Here is a 24143-nt window from a genome sequence, read left to right as displayed (position 1 = left end):
TACAGTGAAGATCTCCAGATGCTTAGAGGTGATGGCAACTTCGCAGGGAAAATGCAGTCATCCGGCCAGAACAACTGGAATTTAGAAATGAATATGTGAACTATTTGATTTTAGAAATTAGCTATGGCAAATATAATGAAAAGACAACATTCCCGCCGCCGGCTTGCTGCACTTGCATTTTTGTCTAATATTTCACTCGACGGAACACACAGAGATACTAATATGAAAATTTTCATTTCCCATACAAATAACAGTGATTCAGGTGACAGTATAAAAAAGAAGCCATTCAAAACAGACATGCGAAACCAAAATTCACTACAGCAAATAACGGAAGTGAACACAAATCATTCAAATCCACATGATTCTGATAGTGAAGAAAATCTCCCCTTGCTGACTGAACATTACGAAAATGGGCATCCTTCAAAGGAGAAAGACAGGCATGCAATTTTTTTGTTTATCTAAAGTTCACAACGTGCATAGTAAACATAATTTGATATTAAAAGTCACTCTTTTAAAAACCTTATAAAATATTAATAATATTTAAATATTTAAAATTAAATAAAAACCATCGTATTTTTAAATAATTTTAAATATGAAAATTAAATTATTACAGTACTCTGCCAGACTTCTGCAGCATGTTGGAAAGCCTAGCTATATGCCTCATCATACTTTACTTATTTTACTAAGTGTTATGGTCATGTGGTAGCATGTGTGTTCAAATTTATGTACATTGCATGTTTTAATCCACAGAAATATTGAATTCAATTGTTAATGAGTGCAGTTTTAATAAATTTAAGTAAGGATTAGACAAAAATTAGAGAAGATGGACAGATGATGGGATGCTTTTTTTTTTTTTTGGCTGATATATAAGCTTGCTTCCTTTCATCATTTGGCACTACTAATAAATAAATATGGCTGTGCCAGTAAAAATATTAACACGTCTTCTTTTGCCATATTGCAGTTAGTAGTGGAAAATTATGCGAGAAAGCAAGCTTATACAACATCAGCCAAAAAAAAATTCCCATTACACCTATCCAACTCCTCCTATAGTTTATCTAGTTTTCATTGAATTTATTCAAACTATCCATTCCGCAACAACAGATGGAAGCTTGTTCCACCCATTGCCTAAAGGCAAACTTCTGTACATCCATTCTGCAATCATCCCTCTTCAATTTGAATTTGTCCCCTCATGTGCATAGTCTGAGCAAGAGGAAGGATCCCTTCTGCTTTCAGTATGCTCAAGCCATTCAAATCCCTAAACACCTCAATCAGATCACTTCACAAGTGCCTAGTCTCCAAATGCTGCAATTTGCAGAAATGAAGCCTTTCTTGGTAAAAATATCTCTTTTTGTTCCCTTACCAATCTCATTGCCCTTCTCTCTATCCATTCCAGCAGCTCTACATCCTTTCAAAATTAGGCCTCCATATCTCTCAGCAGTACTCAATATGTGGCCTGCCATTGCCTTATACAATGGGATAATCACCTCCTTATCTTTGCTAGAAAAATTCCTGTATATCATTGACAAAATCCATGAGCTGCCCTGGCAGGCTGCATGCACTGCTCAGAGAATTTCATATTGGACTGCACAATTACCCCCAGGCCCTTTTCATTTTTCACTACCCTGAGTGTAGTGCCACATGGTTGATACATTACTCTGGGATATTACTTCTACTTATGCAGTACCTTGGATTTGTCAATGTTAAACTTCAATTTGCATTTCTCAGCCCATCTTCCTAATTTTTATAGATTTTGTTGCAGCTGTAGCATATCTTCATTACTGTCATTAACCACCCTGCCAACCTTTGTAACATCTGCAAACATATATATTAAGCTTGATATACCTTCATCAATATCATTAATAAATACAGAAATTAACATTGGGTCCAGCATTGAATCCTGTGGAACTCAACTAAGAACATTTGTCCATGAAAAGGGGTGTCCATTGATAATCACTCTGTCTTCTCCCACTCAACTATCCCTTTATCCATAGCATTAACTTTCCATTAATGTCACACTTCTCCAGTTTGTATAGCAGTCTTTTCTTTATATAAATACTCTTATATGATGCAGTCACAAAACAACTGGATGCAGGGAATAACTTTGATATTATATACTTGGATCTTAGAAAGGCTTTTGATACTGTTGCACATGGAAGACTGCTGCACAAATTGGAGCAGTTTGGCATTGGAGGCAAATTGCTGCTATGGATAAAGGGGTGGTTGAGGAGGAGAAGACAGAGAGTGGTAATCAATGGACACTGCTCATCGTGGACTAATGTTATTAGTGGAGTCCCTCAGGGTTCAGTATTGGGTCCATTATTGTTTTCTGTATTTATAAATGATATTGATGATGGTATATCAAGCATAATGTCCAAGTTTGTAGACGATACGAAGGTTGGCAGGGTTGTCAAGGACACTACTGACACTAATGCTACTGCAACAGGATCTGGAAAGGTTGACAAATGTAAAGTACTACATATGGGAAACAGCAACCCCAGAGCAACGTATCAACTCTGTGGTACTACACTGACAGTGTTAGAGAATGAAAGGGACCTGCGGGTGGTTGTGCAGGCAGATATGAAGTTTTCTGAGCAGTTCAGACGGGCTGCAAGAGTAGCTCATGGTGTATTGTTGATGATATATAGGAATTTTTCTAGCAGGGATAAGGAGGTGATTATTCCCTTGTATAAGGCAATGGTCAGACCACACCTAGAGTACTGTATACAGGTCTGGAGGCCTCATTTCAAGAAGGATGTAGAGATGCTGGAACGAGTACAGAGAAGGGCAACAAGATTAGTGAATGGAACAAAGGGGTGCTCTTACGAAGAAAGGCTTAAGTTTTGCAAATTACAGTGTCTGGAGACTAGGCACCAGCGAGGTGATCTGATAGAGGTGTATAAAGCCTTGAATGGTTTGAGCATGCTCAATGCTGATGGGATTCTTCCTCTTGCTCAGAATAATCACCTGAGAGGGCATAAATTCAAATTGAGAAAAGACAGTTGTAGAATAGACGTGAGGAAATTTGCCTTTAGCCAGCGGGTGGTTGGTTGGTGGAATAGACTTCCATCCCTTGTCATGGAAGTTGATAGCCTAAATAAGTTTAAGGCTCAGCTGGACAGGTATTTCGAACGAACAGAGGGGTGAAGCGGAAGTGGTTATTTATTATTTTTTATTTTTATGTTTTTTTTTTTTTTGGGCTGATGCTGCATAAGTTTACTTTCTTGCATCAAATGCCTCTACTAATGCTAAAACCATGCTGTGTCCAAGCTATAACTGAAGTCTTGTCTGGATGATCCTGCAGTGCTTCTTTAACCAGTGCCTCCATTAATTTTCCTGGAAGAGAAGTTAAACTAACAGGTCTACAATTACTTGTGTTGCCCTTTGATCCTCCTTTGTGAATTGGGGTCACATTTGCACATCCCCAGTCCATGGTACCTCCCCTGAGTCCAAGAAAACTCTCATAATTATGGCTAAGGGTTTGCTTACTTCTTTTGCTGCCTCCTTTAATATAACTGGATAGATTCCATCCACCCGGGTGCCTTTTTTATGTTTATCTTCAACAATTTCTCCTCCACTTTTCTCTCAGTTATTACAAAATCATCTAGCTCACTGCCAGAGTTTAACTCACCTCTGGCATTCCCCTCCCTGAATAACTCCTGATGTGTGAATGTAGATGCAAAATACTCATTTAGTTTGTTAGCGACCTGAGCAGGATCATCAACAGTTGAACCATCAATATCCATTGGACCAATCTGATTCATCCCTTTCCTTTTAGAGTTTACATAGGTAAAGAATTCTTTGCTGTTTTTCTTTGCATCCTTTGCCAAAAATTTCTCATAATCTGCCTTTGCCTGCCTAATCTCCTTTGTGACTTGGTTACAGACCAGCTTATATCTATCATAGGCTTCCATGTCACCCATTTAATTTATATGCATCCTATGCATTTTTCTTCTCTGCCATATGTCTCATTAGTTCATCTGACATCCATTTAGGCCTAAACCTTGAACAGTATTTCTTAGTTGTTATGTAAAGCCTAGTAGCTTCCAAGATAAATTCTTTGAATGCTTCCCATTTTGAATTTGCTGTTGGTAACATCATGAGTTGGTCCCACCGTATAGAATTTAAATACTGTCTCAGACCACCGCAGTAGTCTTTACGAAAGCAAAAACTCTTCCCTTTGCCCCTGATGGTAGTTACCTCTTTGAGTAAATCCCATTTCAGCACACTGTGATCACTGCCACTGAGTGGTTCCTTTATCTGCAGATTCTTAATGCATGAAGAATCACTACTGATAATGAGATCAAGAGTATTACTCCCTCTAGTTGCCTCCCGAACATGCGGCTGTAGAAAACAATCATCCAATAAGTCCACAAAAGCCTTAGTAGTGTGTGAGTGACCAATCCACAAATTCCAGTCAATATCTGGGAAATTAAAATCCCCCATTATAAGACACTCTGATTTACTGGCCCACTCTATTTCTCTGCACAATTGCTGATTATACTCATCAGATTCATTAGGCCTATAACACACACCTACTCTCATTTTTCATTTCCCAGTGCTTATGTCACACCAAACAGACTCAACATTGCATTGGATGCACTTCCTTAGATTTTATGTTTCTTAACTTGCAGCATAACCCCTCCTCCATTCCTGTCCTGTCTATCCTTCCTGTACACATTGTACTCCCCAAATTCCATTTCTGCTTTCCTTAAATCTGTGTGACACGACGTCTCTGATATCTCAACAATATCTGCTTTTGATGTTTTGAGCAATACCTCAAATTCATCAAATTTATTTTCCAATATCCTAGCATTGGTGTATACGCAAGTGTACATTCACCTGTTCCTATTCTTAGCTACCCTAACACAACCCATGTGTTTACTTGTACCGCAGTGACTCCCAGCAGTGTAACAGTATCAAAAGCCTTCTTGAAATCCAAGTATATGATGTCAAAATTATTTTTTGCATTCAGTTCCTTAGTTACTGCATCATAGTAACCTATCAGTTTGATTAGATAAGACTGCCCCTTACCGAATCCATGCTGTGATTGCAGCATAATTGTATGCTTTTCAAGGTGGTCCTGCATTACTTATTTAACCAGTGATTTCATTATTTTCCTCGGAATAGACATTAAGCTAACAGGTCTGTAATTACTCTCATTGCCTTTTGATCTCCCTTTATGAATTGGGGATACATTGACACATCTCCAATGGGGACTTCCCCTGAAATCAAGGATGCTCTCATAATAATGGCTAAGGGCTTGCTTACCTCCTTTGCTGCCTCCCTTAACATAATTGAATAGATTCCATCCACCCCAGGTGCCTTTTTTGTGTCCATCTTCCACAATTTCTGTTCCACTTTCCTTTCAGTTATTGCAAAATAATTTAGCTCCTCATTACAGTTTGATAAACTTCTGGCATCCTCTTCCCCAAAAAATTCCTCGTGTGAATGTAGATTCAAATTGTCCACAACCTGAGCAGGGTCATCAACTGTTAACTCATAGACATCAAGTGGCCCAATGTGATTCAACTCTTTCCTTCTACTGTTAATGTAAGCATAGAAATCTTTGCTGTTTTTCTTTGCCAGAAACTTCTCATAATTTGCCAAATCTCCTTTGTGACTTGATTATAGACTAATTATATATACCATAGGCTTCTGTATCTCCTGCACTATTCTCTCCCCATATTCTCTGCCACGTTTCTTGTTAGTTCATCTGACATCCATTTAGGTCTAAGCTTTGAACAGCATTTTTTAATTGGAAAAGCCTAGTAGCTTCTTTGATTACTTCCCTGAATGCTTTCCATTTAGAATTTGCTGTTGATATCATCAGTTGGCCCCACCTCACCAAATTTAAAAACTCTCTGAGACCACTGTAGTTCCCTTAGGAAAGCAAAATCCTTTCCCTTTACCCTTAAAAGTACTTATGTCTTTAATTAAATTTCACATTAATACACTGATTATTGCTACCCAGCGGGTCTTTTACCTGAAGATTCTTAATGTATAAAGAATCACCACTGCTGATAACCAGATCATGAGTATTGCTTCCTCTTGTTGCCTCTCTAACATGCTGCTGTAGCAGACAGTCATCCAAGATATCCACAAAAGTCTTGTTACTTTGTGAATGACCAACCCACAAATTCCAGTCAACATCTGAAAGGTTAAAATCCCCTATTATGAGACATTTTGATTTGCTGGCCCCCTCTATTTCTCTGTATAGATGTTTGGTATACTCATCACAGTCATAAGGCCTATAACACACTCCTACTCTCAATTTTGTTTCCCCAGTGCTTATATCACACCAAACTGATTCAACATTGCACTCATCACCCATGTCAATTGGATGCACTGTCTTAGATATAATATGCTTCTTATCTAAGGGCATCATCCCTCCACTTCTCCTGTCCTGTGTGCCCCTCCTATATACATCGTACTCCCCATATTCAAATTCAGCATCACTAATGTCTGAGTGATGCCATATTTCCTTTATTCCTACAATGTCTGCATTTGATTACTAATGTGTACTGAAATTCATCAAATTTATTTACAATGCTCCTAGCATTAGTGTACATGCTAGTATACATGCACATGTTCTTGCTCTTAGTAACCCTGACACAGCCCATGTATTTCTTTCTATAATATCTATAAAAAAAATTTATCTGGACATATGAACCCTGTCTTTTTTAACATCACTTTAATTCTTCCACCACAATAACTATGCCTCTGAATGCATGTAGTGTTGTCCTTATTTCAACATGTGATGTTGAAACCACTCATGCTAACTAATGACTAACCACTCAGTTATAAATTATAATCTCTGATTGCATTAAGTATTGTAGTAGATTCTTTAGGCGCCTCCATAGCCAGGTGGGAAGGATCAGCAGTGCGTAGCACAAGCTTCTTGATTAGACCGGGGTTCGAGCCCGTCACCACCAAATACAGAGGATGCGGGGAAAGGTTAGGGAATCACCACCGCATATCCCGGAGCAATATGGCCTTAGTTGCTAATGCTCCTAAAAACCAAATAACAAACAAGTAGATTCTTTGAATGCTAAAGTGTAAATACTTTTATCATTATAATAAATATAACTTACATTTCATTTCAAGAAGTTGGAAATATAAATTTAAATAGATAGAAAACTACTCCAGTGGAGCACCAAAAAAATAAAAACAGAATACATTTAATCCTAGAAAAGTAGTGAACAAGACAGTTATTTCATGTAAAAGGAGAGTACAAAAGTTTTAATTTCCTCAGGACTGAAGCTCAGTTGCTTTGACCACCAGCTGGGCTGATCTAGAAAAACAATGTCTATAATTTGATTATAGACTTTGTAGCAAATGAAATAAAATATGATACAAAATCACTGCTCGTAAAATCACACACTAGAAAATGTGATCAAAAAAAGTTCATGGACTGACTTTGTATCTTCAAATTGCAGCATCCTAGAAATTTACATCTTATCACATGTTCAGTGACTCATCTAGGTGTAGTAATGCATGAAGCTACCCTTTATATGTGGTCAGTCACACATTTTAAAATATGTGATTTTATGAGCAGCAATTTTGTATCATATTTTATTTCAAATTAGGGAAAAGTGCAACAGAAACTGATAAAATGTAAAAGGCAGCTTTCAGATTGGATACTATGTATTCAAAGATTTTTCAGTGATTCACAAAGTTCAAAGAGGGCTGCTTGTCTGTCAAAGATGATCCTTGCTCTAGCCACCTTTCAGCTTCAGAAACCAAAGATTTGATCATTTGTGTTTGTGATTTGATCAGGAGTAATCATTTTAAGTATCCAAAGTTGCTAATAAAATTGGACGTCTTGGTCAATTTTAACACAAGATTTGGGACTGCAATTTATTTCAGCCAAGTTTGTGCCTTCCATCCTCAGATGATCATAGAGATCAGTGAGTTCTTGAATATCTCGATCTTCATCAACTTGTTGCCACTGATCCATGTTTTATTTCTTCCATCGTTAGAAAGCAATGGCTAAGAGAGCAAAGAATGGGGACAAGGAATTTTTCATGTATATGAATACAACAAAGAAGAAAGCTGATCGGATCGGGTCCTTGTGCACTGGGTGTGGACACCCAGTGCACAAGGGCCCGATCTGATCAGCCTTAGATAACCTAGCTGATGTTGCGGATGAATTGAATAGGTACTTTACATCGGTCTTTATTGACAAAGACCATGCTGAGAAGAGGCTGTGCGAGTGAGGCTGAGCCATACGAAATTAGTGATTTCTTAATTACAGATGATTGTTTATTAGAAAAACTTTTGAGCATAAAGGCAGTTGATGGCATGTAGCCGTTAGTTTTCAGGGAGACCACCAGGGAGTGAATTGAACCATTGAGGTTAATTATGAGGTTGTCTTTGGACTGGAGAAGTGCCAACATATCACCAATAAATAAAGGCAGTTCTAAGAGTGAAGTTGGTAACTACAGACTGGTTAGTCTGATTTCAGTAGTAAAAAAAATCTTAGAGGCAATGATTAGGAGTGCAATCCAGGAACATTTAGATAGATATAGCATTCTGAAGGACATACAACATGGCTCTGTTAAGGGAAAATTATGTTTAACTAACTTAGTAGGCTATTTTGACAGAGTTACTCATGAGCTGGATGTAGGGAACAATTATGACATAGTTTATTTGGATATATTCTTCAGATTGATGTAACGTCAGGGGTGGGGGTCCCTCAAGGATTGCAGATGATGTAAAGGTCGGTAGAGTCGTTAATGATCAGTGCCAAGCAGCACTCCTTCAGGATGACTTGAACAGACTTCAAAGGTGGTCAGAGAAGTTTTAGCTATGTTTTAATGCTGCTAAATGTAAGGAATAGCAACCCACAAATAAATTATACACTTGGTGGGATTGAATTAAAAACAGTGGAGGAGGAAAGGGATCTGGGAGTTATGATATGGGCAGATGTGAAGTTTCCTGAACAGGCAGCAAGGAAAGCCCATGGTGTCCTGTCGATGATTTATCAAACGTTATCCTCTAGAGATTGGGAGGTCACTATATAAAGCAATTGTAAGACCGCATTTGGAGTACTGTCCTCAAGTATGGAGATCTCATTTAAAAAAGACATTGAGTTTCTTGAAAGGGTCCAAAGATAGGCAACTCAAATGGTGAGATCGACAAAAGGATGACCATACAAGGAAAGACTACAGAGCTTGGCAACCAGGCATCTCAGAGGTGACTTGATTGAGGTTTATAAGGCTCTGAGAGGGATTAGTAAAATGAATAAAGGTGGAATTTTCACTCTTAAGAAAAATTCAAGAACTAGGGACCATAAATTCAAATTACAGGGGTTGAGGTTTAGATTAAATTATAGGGAGTTTTCTTTTAGCCAGTCAGTCATTGATTGCTGGAACATGTTGCCCTCGCAGGTTGTTGAGGCTGACAGTTTGAATAAATTCAAAGATTAGCATTAGCATTAGCATTAGCATTAGTAGAGGCATTTGATGCAAGAAAGCAAGCTTATGCAGCATCAGCCAAAAAAAAAAAAAAAAAAAAAAAAAAAAGTAACATAAATAAATAAAAATAACCACTTCCACTTCACCCCTCTGTTCGTTCGAAATACCTGTCCAGCTGAGCCTTAAACTTATTTAGGCTATCAACTTCCACGACAAGGGATGGAAGTCTGTTCCACCCACCAACCACCCGCTGGCTAAAGGCAAATTTCCGCACATCTATCCTACATCTGTCTTTCCTCAATTTGAATTTATGCCCTCTCAGGTGATTTTTCTGAGCTAGAGGAAGAATCCCATCAGCATTGAGCATGCTCAAACCATTCAAGGCTTTGTACACCTCTATCAGATCACCCCGCTGGTGCCTAGTTTCCAGACACTGTAATTTGCAAAACTTAAGCCTTTCTTCGTAAGAGAACCCCTTTGTCCCATTCACCAATCTAGTTGCCCTTCTCTGTACTCGTTCCAGCAGCTCTACATCCTTCCTGAAATGAGGCCTCCAGGCCTGTATACAGTACTCTAGGTGTGGCCTGACCATTGCCTTATACAAGGGAATAATCACCTCCTTATCCCTGCTAGAAAAATTTCTATATATCATTGACAATACACCATGAGCTACTCTTGCAGCTCGTCTGCACTGCTCAGAGAACTTCATATCTGCCTGCACCACCACCCCCAGGTCCCTTTCATTCTCTACCACTGTCAGTGTAGTACCACAGAGTTGATACGTTGCTCTGGGGTTGCTGTTTCCCATATGTAGTACTTTACATTTGTCAATGTTAAACTTCATTTGCCACCTCGAAGCCCATCTGCTCAACCTTTCCAAATCCTGTTGCAGCAGCATAGTGTCAGTAGTGTCCTTGACAACCCTGCCAACCTTTGTATCGTCTGCAAACTTGGACATTAAGCCTGATATACCATCATCAATATCATTTATAAATACAGAAAACAATAAAGGCCCCAATACTGAACCCTGAGGGACTCCACTAATAACATTAGTCCACGATGAGCAGTGTCCATTGATTACCACTCTCTGTCTTCTCCCCCTCAACCACCCCTTTATCCATAGCAGCAACTTGCCTCCAATGCCACACTGCTCCAATTTGTGCAGCAGTCTTCCATGTGCAACAGTATCAAAAGCCTTTCTAAGATCCAAGTATATAATATCAAAGTTATTCCCTGCATCCAGTTCTTTTGTGACTGCATCATAGTATCCAATCAAATTGGTCAGGCAAGACTTCCCCTTAACAAAACCATGCTGTGTCCTAGCTATAACTGAAGTCTTGTCTAGATGATCCTGCAGTGCTTCTTTCACCAGTGCCTCCATTAATTTTCCGGGAACAGAAGTTAAACTCACAGGTCTATAATTACTTGTGTCAGCCTTTGATCCCCCTTTGTGAATTGGGGTCACATTTGCACATCTCCAGTCAATGGGTACCTCCCCTGAGTCCAAGGAAGCTCTCATAATTATGGCTAAGGGTTTGCTTACCTCCTTTGCTGCCTCCTTTAATATAACTGGATAGATCCCATCCACCCCAGGTGCCTTTCTTGTGTTTATCTTCAACAATTTCTCCTCCACTTTGCTCTCAGTTATTACAACATACAGATAAACTGGATGTTTATCTGTATGAAGTGGGAAGCATACTATTAGGTCTCCAGATAAAGCAAGGCAATCTTGATCAAATGTAAAATCATGCTTATTGTCTTTTTTGACTCACAGGGAATTGTTTATTGTGTATTTGTCCTGCAAGGTCAGACATTTAACCAGGAATACTACAAACAGTTCGATGACGATTCTGTTCAGAGAAAACAGTTGAAAAGTTGGCTTCAAGGAATTGTTGCTTGCATTATGACAATTCCCCTACACACTTGGTACTTTCCATTCAAATTGTCCTGTCACTTTGGTCTCCCTCCCCCCGATCTGCCATTCTCACTGGATTTAACTCCCTGTGTTTGTTTGTTTTTGTTTTTTTTTTAAATTAGGGCCTACACGTCAAAGGTCATAGATTGCTGAAGCATTAAAATTGATGCATACAGCATCAAGTAGACTACTTCAAAGGAAATCCATCTGAATAGCTTTATCATTCAACAAATATTAATTCAGTCCCGGTGCTTTTGAATCTCACCTCATACAATGAATCATTGATGGACTGCTCATTTTATTCTATGTACTTCATATTTGATTTTAGACTTTATAGCACTTGTTTTTTTTGTCTTAAAACCTGTTCTGTTCTTAGAATAGTATGAATATGACCAATTAATTATTTAAAATTGTTTTTGAGTACGTGATAGAATACTGTTTTTTAAGACTATTAGTAGTGCACATTAATATTTTTTTGACAAACTTGGTGCACTATAGTGCCCAGCATTATTTATTGGTGGAGCAGCCTCTCAAATGTGTGTGTGTGTCTGTCGCCTTAGCTACTAATGTGCCTTAAAGTAAGACAGTCGATCAATTGACAAATGAATTGTAGGTTTCTAGGAGATACATCTGAATATGTATGCCACAAATTATTATTCATACTATAACGGAGTAACTTCACATGCATTGTGAGTGAATAAGATACTTTCTCTTCAAATCATTGAACAGATTGCCTATCATTTAGACAAAGTTACTCTACTGGGAACAGTTGTATTTTATGATGCCTGCCTGCATAAAATAGCACTAAAATGATTACTTTATAAATTACTGCCAATAAGAAATTATGTAATAGTTAATTTGTAGACACTTTATTTTCAGCAGAATTTTAATGCATAACATTGATATGATTGATGTTATATGGAAATGGCATGGATAACTTACTCATCTTGCTTAGTTTTCTTTCACAGACACTTTCTTTTTTTATACACTTCATTCTTTAAATTTTTATTTGTATAGTCCCTTGATTAACTTTCCATAAATCAGAGTTTTCTCTCTATAGTTCAACTAATTTTCTTTTTTCTGTAATAAATACTTTGGACATTTTTAACAGCAATTCACAAAACTAGAAACAAAGTGTGTGAACTGTTTATTAGCTGAAGTTGTTTTCATCTAGGATAACAATTTTCTAGCAGATGAAGAAATAATCTCATTATTAAGCGCTACTAGATGGGCCAAATCACAAGAACTGAATAAGAACTGGTTGGTATGTTTGACGAAAATGCAGAATCTTTCAGAAGGAGGGGGGGAAAAAAAGACATATTTTAAAGCAGTGAAACATTGGCAATTATCAATCCACATTATTTACTGAATAAGTATGTACACAATAATAAATACAAACTACTGTCATATTCCCTCATTAAATTTTTCCTGCCTCCCCTTAAACATCTAGATAGAATGTATTTAAAATTAATTATATGAAAAGGCAAACTATTCTGAAATACACTCATTCCCAGTTGTTTTGGATAACTGGAATTCTGTTATGAATATATATTTTTTGGTAAAAACATTTTGATGATATAGGATTGTGGGAGATACTTTAATAATACAGAAAATAAAAGCTGACAGATTTAAGGTGTATTTTGCTGTGTCTAGGCACTAGAGCTTGATCTTATGTTGAACTTAAAGACAATTACTGTTATCCATACAATTTTTAATTGTATAACATCATCTAATGGAACAAAGGGTTGCTCTTACGAAGAAAGGCTTAAGTTTTGCAAATTACAGTGTCTGGAGACTAGGCACCGGCGGGGTGATCTGATAGAGGTGTATAAAGCCTTGAATGGTTTGAGCATGCTCAATGCTGATGGGATTCTGGCTCTTGTTCAGAATAATCACCTGAGAGGGCATAAATACAGATGTAGGATAGATGTGCGGGAATTTGCCTTTAGCCAGCAGGTAGTTGGTTGGTGGAACAGCCTTCCATCCCTTGTTGTGGAAGTTGATAGCCTAAATAAATTTAAGGCTCAGCTGGACAGGTATTTTGAACGAATGGAGGGGTGAAGTGGAAGTTTTTTTTTTTTTTTTTTGGCTGATGCTGCATAAGCTTTCTTTCTTGCATCATATGCCTCTACTAATGCTAATGCTAAGACGAGTAGTTCACCTAGTGAGATCGGCAAAAGGGCATCCATATGAGGAAAGACTTCGAATATATGGGTTGCACAGCTTGGAAACTAGGCACCTTAGAGAAGTTCTGAAAATGAGGATGAAATTTTACTATAAATTTAAGGATTAAGGATGAATTTTACTTCAAATTTAAGGATGGAAATGAGGATAAAATTCTACTATAAATTTAAGTTAAGGGTGGGAGGAGGAGAAATTTAGACTGGATTGCAGAAAGTTTTATTTTAGCAAGTGACTTACAAATTACTGGAATAAGTTACCTACATGGGTGGTTGAGGCTGACAGTTTGGGGAAATTCAAAGGTCAGCTGAATAGTTACCTACCAGGAAGAGGGAATTGCATAGGTTGTCTATTTACTTTTCTTTTTTTATTTATTTTATTTTATTATTATTTTGCTCTTTTAATTCTTTTTTCTTTTTTTTTTTTGGCTGGTGCAGCATAAGTCTTAAGCTTCCTTGCACCATATGGCCATTACTAATACTAAGTAGGCGAATCTGCTATATATTTAAAAATATGAGACACTGCCAGTACAGCTGTTTTGAAGCTTACTAGCTTCAAAACAGGAAGTTTTGTCAGTTGGTAGACAGCCTCTGTTAGCAAATATAGTATATGCCCAGTGTATAGCAAATTCACCCGTTTAGGTGATGCTGTACAATTTAAAAAAATATTAACAAATTAGGTGGAATCATGAATAATGGTATTTGTGTTTAATACTTATAATCTGGCATTTAACATATAATTAATTACGGTATTCATACTGTAACTGACCTTATCACATGCTTAATTGAATATGCATCAATGAGATCTGCAATTTAAAAAAAAAATTCCACTAATTCTGGTCAAATGATTACTCAGCAATTCCATTTGTAGTTCATAAAATTCGTACACCCTTCCTTAAACATATTACAAGAAAGTGTCACCTGTGAATAGCTCAACTTTTGAAAATATTATTTATTACTGGATCAGTCTTTCTCATATATAGCTCTAAATCATTTTAATTAAAAAATATGTAAAAAATCATAAATGCCAAAAATAGTTGATTGTATTAGCCGCTTGTCAGAAATATTTAATTATAAACAAAGATATATCTGTAGTTGTATCATTAAGTGTATATGTATATATATATATGTCATAAAAGTAAATACAAAAAAAATTGTTAATGAAACTTAATGTACTATAGATATAGCAGTAACAAAAAGAGCAAGTTCCAAAGCATGATTTGGCTTGGCATTAGGAAACTAGCCTTGATGCACTTGTAAATTATGGATACGTGTGTTGTTGCTGAGGCAAAGATCATCCAGAATGGAGTGAAACTACTCAGGTGCAAAGAAATAGGAAGATTGTAGTTCAATTAATTCTGTACTACAAGTATAAAAGTTGTTGAATGGTAAGATTATCTTTAAACATTTTTTTTTTTTTTTTTGTGTGTGCATAATGACACCATGTTAGCTTCATTAAATGAGGTAAATGATTATACTCTACCTATAATTTATAAGGGATACATCTATCATTCAATTCAATCTCTTCTACTCAATTACATCCTTTATTCAGTCTCTTTTACTCAAAACATCAGTAATATCATATACTGTGGAGAGCATAAATGAAGAGGATTATTATAATTCTATATTATATATATTTTTATTTATTTGTATGTATTATGTCTCCCTTCACTACCTTTTCATTGACCCAACCCTTTCTTTAGTTTGTTCTATACCCTTTATCTTGGTATTGTTCTCTGACAATTATTGTCAACCTTTGTAACAACAGCTCCCCTCAAAGCACTAAGACCCACAAATCAACCTGACTGCCATGCTATAATTCTCAATATTATTTAGAAGATCTAAGAGCCAAGGGTTATTTTATTTAATTTTTGACAAATATGTATATGTAACAGAATTCTGTATATTTCATGAGCATTTGAGGCTGCCACCAAATATAATAACAAAATATTTATTATACAAGTTTTTTACACATAATAGGAACTGTTACTAATAAATTTACTTTCTTTCATTTAAATTTCCAATCTGTTATATTTTTGCTATCTTTCATTCATCACAGGTGGTAGATGACTCTCATCGACCGGTGCAATACCACCACTTTGCTTATTGGAGGCTTGAAGTGGTGAAACCCATGTTTATTCTCTAGAGCAAAGTTTCTGGCATCCCCCCAATACTTCTCTTTCAGCCCGTGCACGGTACCAAGTACTATAGGTTTTGATACCTTTCGTGTTTGGGGTTTCCATAAAAAAAAAAAAAAAAAAAAAAAAAATTCAAAACACTTTTCATTCATTCTTAACACTACAGTTAGTATTCTCAAAATTTGTCTCACTTTTACCATAACAATTAAATGTACAAATTACCTTTTAATCAGTGATATTGAATTCAGCTAAACCTGTAACATTAATCTGTCATTTATGCTTTCATGGAATGCCATTTCACAATACCCATAATTTATAAGGAATACATGGCATTCAGTTCAGTCCTTTCTAATCACTTACCTCCCTTTGCCCAATCTCTTCTACAGAGTAACCTCCTTTACTCAATCTTAATAATGAAGTTTATTTTCTAATTTTTCTTACCTACAGCATTTATTTTTAACTTATCTTAATTTGATATTTATTTTCAATATTTATTGTACCTTCTCTCTTTACCAATTACTTTGAAGTCTTTCTGTTTTATCTCTCTCTCTCTCTCTCTCTCACACACACACACACACATACAACTATAATACTAAGCTGAACTCTACAGTCTTTGTTCTTACCAAGAGAGGCTTAAGTTCTGCAAATTGCAGTGGCTGGAGACTAGGCACCTGCGCGTTGATCTGATTGAGGTGTATAAGGCCTTGAATGGGTTGAGCACGCTGAATTCTGATGGGATCCTTCCACTTGTTCAGATTACGAACCTAAGGGGGGCATAAATTCAAATTAAGAAAGGACAGATGTGCGGAAATTTTCCTTTAGCCAGCGGATGGTTAATTGCTGGAACAAACTTCCATCTGTCATTGTGGAAGTTGATAGGTTGAATAAATTTAAGGAGGAACTGGACAGGCATTTGGAGGGAATGGTGTGTTTTTTTTTTTTTTTTTGGCTGATGCTGCATAAGCTCATACACTTGCTTTCTTGCATCACATGCCACTACTACTACTATCACCTGCAGGTATTTGCCTATTTGCCATGTTAATAACAATCTAAGAGATCAAGCAACCAATAAATAATAGTCTACCTTAACTTCTCAATGCATGAAAAGGGATGTTCTTTCTCTAATCAAACAGAGGCACTTAGACCCCATATGCCTACATTTGAAAAATAATTCAAAATTGTTCACTTTCTTGATGCCACCCTTATTTTCAGTCTTTTCTGAATACAGTTTTTAAAATTCTATTTTTTGATATTAAGAGCATATATTTTTAATTAATTTTTGAAATTAAAAACTCTCTTTTAAGAGAGTTTTTAAGTTGAGCAAAAAGCAAATTTAAAAACTGCACGCTTCAAAGAATGCCAGTTTGTCAGTAACAGGAACCCCTGCTGCATGAAATGTGATGTATGCATTTGTCAACAGTTTGATTCCAGATGATGCTTCACAAAGCTAGAAAGCATTACTCGTTAGAGGAAAGTATGTGGCTGTAAAGCCAGCTTGCTATCAATAACTGTAAGTGACAGATTCCAATCAACACTTGCATATAATTAGGTTTAACTTAATTCATGAATTTTTCCTAATTGTGCAATTATCAATAGAGGTTTCTGGAATTTTCAGTGGAGAAATCAAAGAAAATATTTTCAAAAACAGCTATTAGGAGTTTCAGCTGTGTGGACTGAGTAAATAATGAGCATAAATTGCTGAAATATTGTATGGGGTCTCATCAACCCCCATGCACTTGACTCTGGACTAATGTTCACTTTCAAATACATTAAACTTTATTCATATGTTAGTCCCCACCTTCACAACTATAATTAGGTTAGTTTTTACGCAACTATTAATGTTTGTGGACCACCCTCCTAACATAAGAATACTTCATTCTCTCCACATATCATTATATTTTTGCTTCTCCAGTTCTCAATTCTTTTGGCCATTAGAGCTGGACATGAGCTTAACCAGGCAGTTTCTTACACCCTAGTGCATAATAACCAGCAGGCAGCAGTCTGCCAATAAAATGCTGGATCTCAGTTCTGGCCAGTGACTGCCTCTTGCCATCTTTTTTTTTCCCCTCCTCAGCTGCTTTTTTCCCATCTTACTCACCACATCACATCAGTTTTTCTGTTCGCTATTAGCTATTAAAACCTATCTTTCATCATTAAACACTGATTTCCATTTCTTTCTTTATTTGGGACAAGACTGGGTAGAACTGCCCCAGGCACAACATACAAACTTTAAAACTACATCTTCCTTCCTTAAAAATCAAACTGCCAACTCTTTTTCACACCCAGTGGGTTCTGTACGTTAATTTCAATGGGAAAATTTACATATCTCTCTTTAAAATATCATAATTCCTCTTCCTTAACCATTACATATTGTTTAGTGAGAACTGTGAATATGAAGTAGTTGCCTTTTCCTAATCATTGACAACTCAAATTATAAGTATTCAGATTTCTTTGTTTATAGTATGTTTTCAAAACAAATATCACATTTAACTTCTACCCTTTTAGCCAGTGTTTACATGCTTTCTGCTCATTGATCTTCCCTGCCAAGCCACCTGTCAGTCTCTTCACTAAATTACCTTTTCTGTATGTAAGGGACATCCCTTGTTGTGCTAACTGCTATTTAAGGTGTTTCTGGAAAGATTTATTTTTCCTGTATGACCTTTGTAAGTCTTACAATACATACAGGACAAAAAAGAAATTTCATTACTATGAATAATGATGTATATACTATAAGACTAGAAGTCTTGTGGATTTGTTTTTTTTTTTTTTTTTTGTTCTGGTTTTGAAAATTCTTGATTTGCCCCAAGATAGAGTTCTCTTTTTCTTTTCCCCTTTTTTTTTTTCTTTTGTTGAATTTCTGTTCCCTGTGTTGACAGTGTATATCTCTTTTTCTGTTCCTTCCCATGCCACTGATCTAGCCCGAGTATTTTCAACTATCAAAAAACATAATTCATATAATTGTTTGGATTAATTGTCTTTTTTGTTTGATTATTAACCCTAATAAAACTCGATATATTCACTTGCTTTACATCTAGTCCATCTACCACAATTCTCTTTATTAAGTTTATTTTTGTTACTTTGGTTGCTTATTAAATTTTCTTGGAGTTCAGCAAGATGCTTAGTTACAGTTTTGCATTCACTTCATTTGCTGCTGTAAATTTTATAATGCCATTCTTACAACAATCTAGAGTATCAAATATGACTTAGCACTTGTTGTAGAGAGACATCATTACATAGTACTTTTAGGTAAGGAGACTGGTTATGTTTCAATGCAGGTGTTGGAATTGTTTGAGAAATAACATTCAGCAGAATAGAGAAATAACAGAAACCTTCAGAAATAACAGAATTCAGTATGAGCATTATTTCTCAAAGTACTTTTAAATTTATGTTCTGTGTCTTTTTTGCCACCAACTAATTAGCATTAGCATTAGCAGAGGCATATGATGCAAGAAAGCAAGCTTATTCAGCATCAGCCAAAAAAAAAAAAAAACCACTCCCATTTCACCCCTCTGTTCGTTCGAAATACCTGTCCAGTTGAGCTTTAAATTTGTTTAGGCTATCAACTTCAACAACAAGTGATGGAAGTCGGTTCCACCAACCAACCACCCGCTGGCCAAAGGCAAATTTCCGCACATCTATCCGACATCCGTCCTTTCTCAATTTGAATTTATGCCCTCTGAGGTGATTATTCTGAGAAAGATGAAGAATCCCATTGGCATTGAGCATGCTCAAACCATTCAAAGCCTTATACACCTCTATCAGATCACCTCGCCGGTGCCTAGTCTCCAAACTCTGTAATTTGCAAAACTTAAGCCTTTCTTCGTAAGAGCAACCCTTTGTTCCATTTACTAATCTTGTTGCCCTTCTCTGTACCCGTTCCAGCAGCTCTACATCCTTCTTGAAATGAGGCCTCCAGACCTGTATACAGTACTCAAGATGTGGCCTTACCATTGCCTTATACAAGGGAATAATCACCTCCTTATCCCTGCTAGAAAAATTCCTGTATATCATTGACAAGACACCATGAGCTACTCTTGCAGCTCGTCTGCACTGCTCAGAGAACTTCATATCTGCCTGCACAATTACCCCCAGGTCCTTTTCATTCTCCACCACTGTCAGTGTAGTACCGCAGAGTTGATACGTTGCTCTGGGGTTACTGTTTCCCATATGCAGCACTTTACATTTGTCGATGTTAAACCTCATTTGCCACCTCTCAGCCCATCTGTTCAACCTTTCCAGATCCTGTTGCAGCAGCATAGCGTCAGTATTGTCCTTAACGACCCTGCCAACCTTTGTATCATCTGCAAACTTGGACATTAAACTTGATATCCCATCATCAATATCATTCATAAACACCGAAAACAACAACGGACCCAACACTGAACCTTGAGGAACTCCACTAATAACATTAGTCCACGTTGAGCAGTGTCCATTGATTACCACTCTCTGTCTTCTGCCACTCAACCATCCCCTTATCCATAGCAGCAATTTGCCTCCAATGCCACACTGCTCCAATTTGTGCAGCAGTCTTCCATGTGCAACAGTATCAAAAGCCTTTCTAAGATCCAAATATATAATATCAAAGTTATTCCCTGCATCCAGTTCTTTTGTGACTACATCATAGTATCCAATCAAATTGGTCAGGCAAGACCTGCCCTTAACAAAACCATGCTGCGTCTGAGCTATAACTGAATTCTTGTCTAGATGATCCTGCAGTGCTTCTTTAACCAGTGCCTCCATTAATTTACCTGGAACAGAAGTTAAACTAACAGGTCTATAATTACTTGTGTCAGCCTTTGATCCTCCTTTGTGAATTGGGGTTACATTTGCACATCTCCAGTCTATGGGTACCTCCCCTGAGTCCAAAGAAGCTCTCATAATTATGGCTAGGGGTTTGCATACTTCCTTTGCTGCCTCCTTTAATATAACTGGATAGATCCCATCGACCCCAGGTGCTTTTTTATGTTTATCCTCAACAATCTCTCCTCCACTTTCCTCTCAGTTATTACAAAATCATCCAGCTCACTGCCAATGTTTACTTTACCTACATCATTCTCCTTCCTGAATAACTCCTCATGCGTGAATGTAGATGCAAAATACTCGTTTAGATTGTTAGCCACCTGAGCAGGATCCTCAACTGTTGAACCATCAATATCCAGTGGACCAATCTGATTCATCCTTTTCCTTTTCGAGTTCAAGTATGTAAAGAACTCTTTTCTGTTTTTCTTTGCATCCTTTGCCAAGGATTTTTCATAGTCTGCCTTTGCCTGCCTAATCTTCTTTGTGACTTGGTTACAGACCAACTTATATCTATCATAGGCTTCCATGTCACCCATTAATTTGTATGTATCCCATGCATTTTTCTTCTCTGCCACATGTCTCATTAGTTCATCTGACAACCATTTAGGCCTAAACCTTGAACAATATTTCTTAGTTGGTATGTAAAGCCTGGTAGCCTCCAAGATTAGTTCCTTGAATGCTTCCCATTTTGAGTTTGCTGTTGGTAACATCATCAGTTGGTCCCACTGTATAGAATTTAAATACTGTCTCAGACCATCATAGTCGCCTTTACGAAAACAAAAACCCTTCCCTTTACCTCTGATGGTAGTTACCTCCTAGAGTAAATCCCACTTCAACACACTGTGATCACTGCCACCTAGTGGTTCATTTTTCTGCAGGTTCTTAATGCATGAAGAATCACTACTGATAATCAGATCAAGAGTATTGCTCCCTCTTGTTGCCTCACGAACATGCTGATGTAGAAAACAATCATCCAATAAATCCACAAAAGCCTTGCTAGTGTGCGAGTGACCAACCCACAAACTCCAGTCAATATCTGGGAAATTAAAGTCCCCCATTATAAGACTCTCTGATTTACTGGCCCACTCTATTTCCCTGTACAATATCTTATTATACTCATCAGAGTCATTAGGCCTATAGCACACTCCTACTCTCAAATTTGATTTCCCTATGCTTATGTCACACCAAACTGACTCGACACTGCCCTGTCCATCGATGTCGACTGGCTTCACTTCCTTGGACTTTATGTGTTTCTTAATTAATAGCATCTCCCCTCCTGTCCTGTCTATCCTTTCTATACACATTGTATTCCCCAAATTCCAGTTCCGCATTACTTATATCTGTGTGACACCACGTCTCTGATATCCCAACAATATCTGCCTTTGATGTTTTGAGCAATACCTCAAATTCATCAAATTTATTTACCAAACTCCTAGCATTGGTGTACACGCAGGTATACATGCACCTGTTTCTATTCTTAGCTACTCTAACACAGCCCATGTGTTTACTTGTACCGCAATGACTACCAGCAGTCTCTGAAATATCCTGCATCTTGTTTTTCAGACTTCTGCTCATTTCAATAGAAGCAGTGCAAGAATCACTTCCACCTCTGCCACTGGCTACTGTTAATCTATTAGTCCTTGTATCCCCCCCCAACTAGCAGTTTTCCGACCCACCTAACACTGCCTCGACAGCATCAGCAAAAATTCTTGCACCCTTTCTATTTAAGTGTATCCCATCCCTGTAGAAGCAATCTCTCCTGTTAACAAGTACAGTCCAGGCTGAAAAAAATTCTACCCCTTGAGCCTTGCACAATCCCTCCAGGGCAGAATTGATCGACAAGGCTCTCATCATATACTCCCTCCTATCGTGTCTGGGCAGAATTGCAGACACTTTCAAGTTCAACCCTAATTCACGGCTTTTTTTCAACAGTGACCTGTACTTGCTAAGTAATTCCGCCGGTCTCCTACTCCTAATATCAATATCATTGCTCTTCTTTGCATGCTTTCCAACAGATCTGCAGCCTTTCTAAAATGAGGTGGTTTTGAAACCTCATTTTATGAAGGATATAGATCAAACTCCATCAGCTGTTTTAGCAGCTTGTCTGCACTGCTCAGAGAACTGTATAGTTGTCCTATAGGTCTCTTTCATTATTGAGTTTGGTGCTATGCAGATGATATATTCTGGAACTCCATCAGACGTTTTAGCAGCTTGTCTGCACTGCTCAGAGAACTATATAGTTGTCCTGTAGGTCTCTTTCATTATTGAGTTTGGTGCTACCCAGATGGTATATTCTGGGATTACTGATAACCATTTATAAATGCCTCAGCTGCCATTTTTTTTAGCTGGTCTGCTGAGTATATCTAAATCTTGTTGAAGTAGCATATCCTGACTAATGTCATTTAATCATTTACCCACCTTTCTGTCATCAGCAAACTTAGATTTCAGACTTCAAATACTTCTCAATATTATCATTATTAAATAACAGGAGTCCAGCACTGAATCCTTTGGCACCTCACTCAACAATCCATGAACAGCATTGGCCATTTATAGCTATTCTCTATCTTCTACCATTTGATTGTCTCTTTATTCTTGGTAATAACTCATCCCTAATGCCACATTACTCTGATTTATACAACAGTCAATCATGTGTTAAAAGAGTATCAAAAGTTTTATTGAAATTTGAGTAAAATCCTTACTGAATAATTCAACTGAAATCAGAATCATTCTTTGCTTCTAGTTCCTTTGTGATAAACTAAATAGTAGCTAATCATATTGGTCATGGATGAACTTCCCCGTTAACATAACCTGCTGTGATTGCCTTATCGCTCCATTCCTATTGAGATGATTTTGCATTACTTCTTTAACTAATGACTCTACCATTTTCCCTAGCACAGAAGTCACACTTACAGGTCTGTAGTTACCCATTCATTCTTTGAATCACCTTAAAGATTTTGAACCACCCTTACTTTTGAACAGGAGGGACATTTGCACATCTCCAATCTGCAGTTACTTTTCCTGAATCCAAAGATGTTCTCATTATGATGGTTAAAGGTTTAAGCACCTCCTTTGCAGTTTTTAAATTAATTGGATAGACTCTAGCAGCCCAGATACATTATTCACTTTTAGTTACAGCAATTTATATTGTAACCTTACTTGCTGTTATTATAAAATCATTTAATTCCCAATCAGTATTAGATAGACCTTTGCCAACCTTCATGTGTGAATGTAGATACAAAATATTTATTCGGTTTGTTAGCAACCTGTAGGATCATCAGCAGTAATGCTGTTCATATCAAGTGGACCAATTTGATTCATCTTTCTCCTTCTAATCTAAAAAAGAATCAAAGATTTCTTTGCTACATTTCTTTTTTACTTTGCAGGCAATAGCTTTGGCAAGAGACAAGAACACACAACTACTATTTGGACAAGAAGCAAGTTTTCTACTATTAAGTGTACTCAAAATCAGTTTGGGTTGATTAATAATTTTTACAATTGTTGTAGGTTTTACTGGGGGCAGAAAATGAAGCTGGAGATTTGGATACCAGCCAATTGTGATATGCTACATTCTTATCTTGAACAGCCTTAGTGCATTTATCGAATAACCAAGGTATAGATGAAGTATGAGATCTTGAGATCCTTGTCATGGGCCTCATCATTAGCATTAGCATTTTAATTAGCATTAGCAAAGGCA

General features: G+C 37.1%; 1 protein-coding gene across 1 annotated transcript in view; it reads left to right on the top strand.

The window, feature by feature from the left end:
- Window positions 1-3: 3 nt before the first annotated feature.
- Window positions 4-24143, top strand: part of LOC150086619 (CDK5 and ABL1 enzyme substrate 2-like) — a 142471-nt gene continuing 118331 nt past the window's right edge. The window contains exon 1 of the mRNA XM_090372205.1: window positions 4-437. Coding sequence (XP_090228331.1) covers window positions 124-437 — 314 coding nt within the window. The 5' untranslated portion in view covers window positions 4-123. The remainder of the gene's footprint in view (window positions 438-24143) is intronic.

Source organism: Mastigoproctus giganteus, chromosome 4 (assembly GCF_048544385.1).
Source record: "Mastigoproctus giganteus isolate SK-2022 chromosome 4, ASM4854438v1, whole genome shotgun sequence".
NCBI lineage: Eukaryota > Metazoa > Arthropoda > Arachnida > Uropygi > Thelyphonidae > Mastigoproctus > Mastigoproctus giganteus.
The sequence above is the reverse complement of the archived record's forward strand: the minus strand, read 5'-3'. Positions and strand labels throughout refer to the sequence as shown.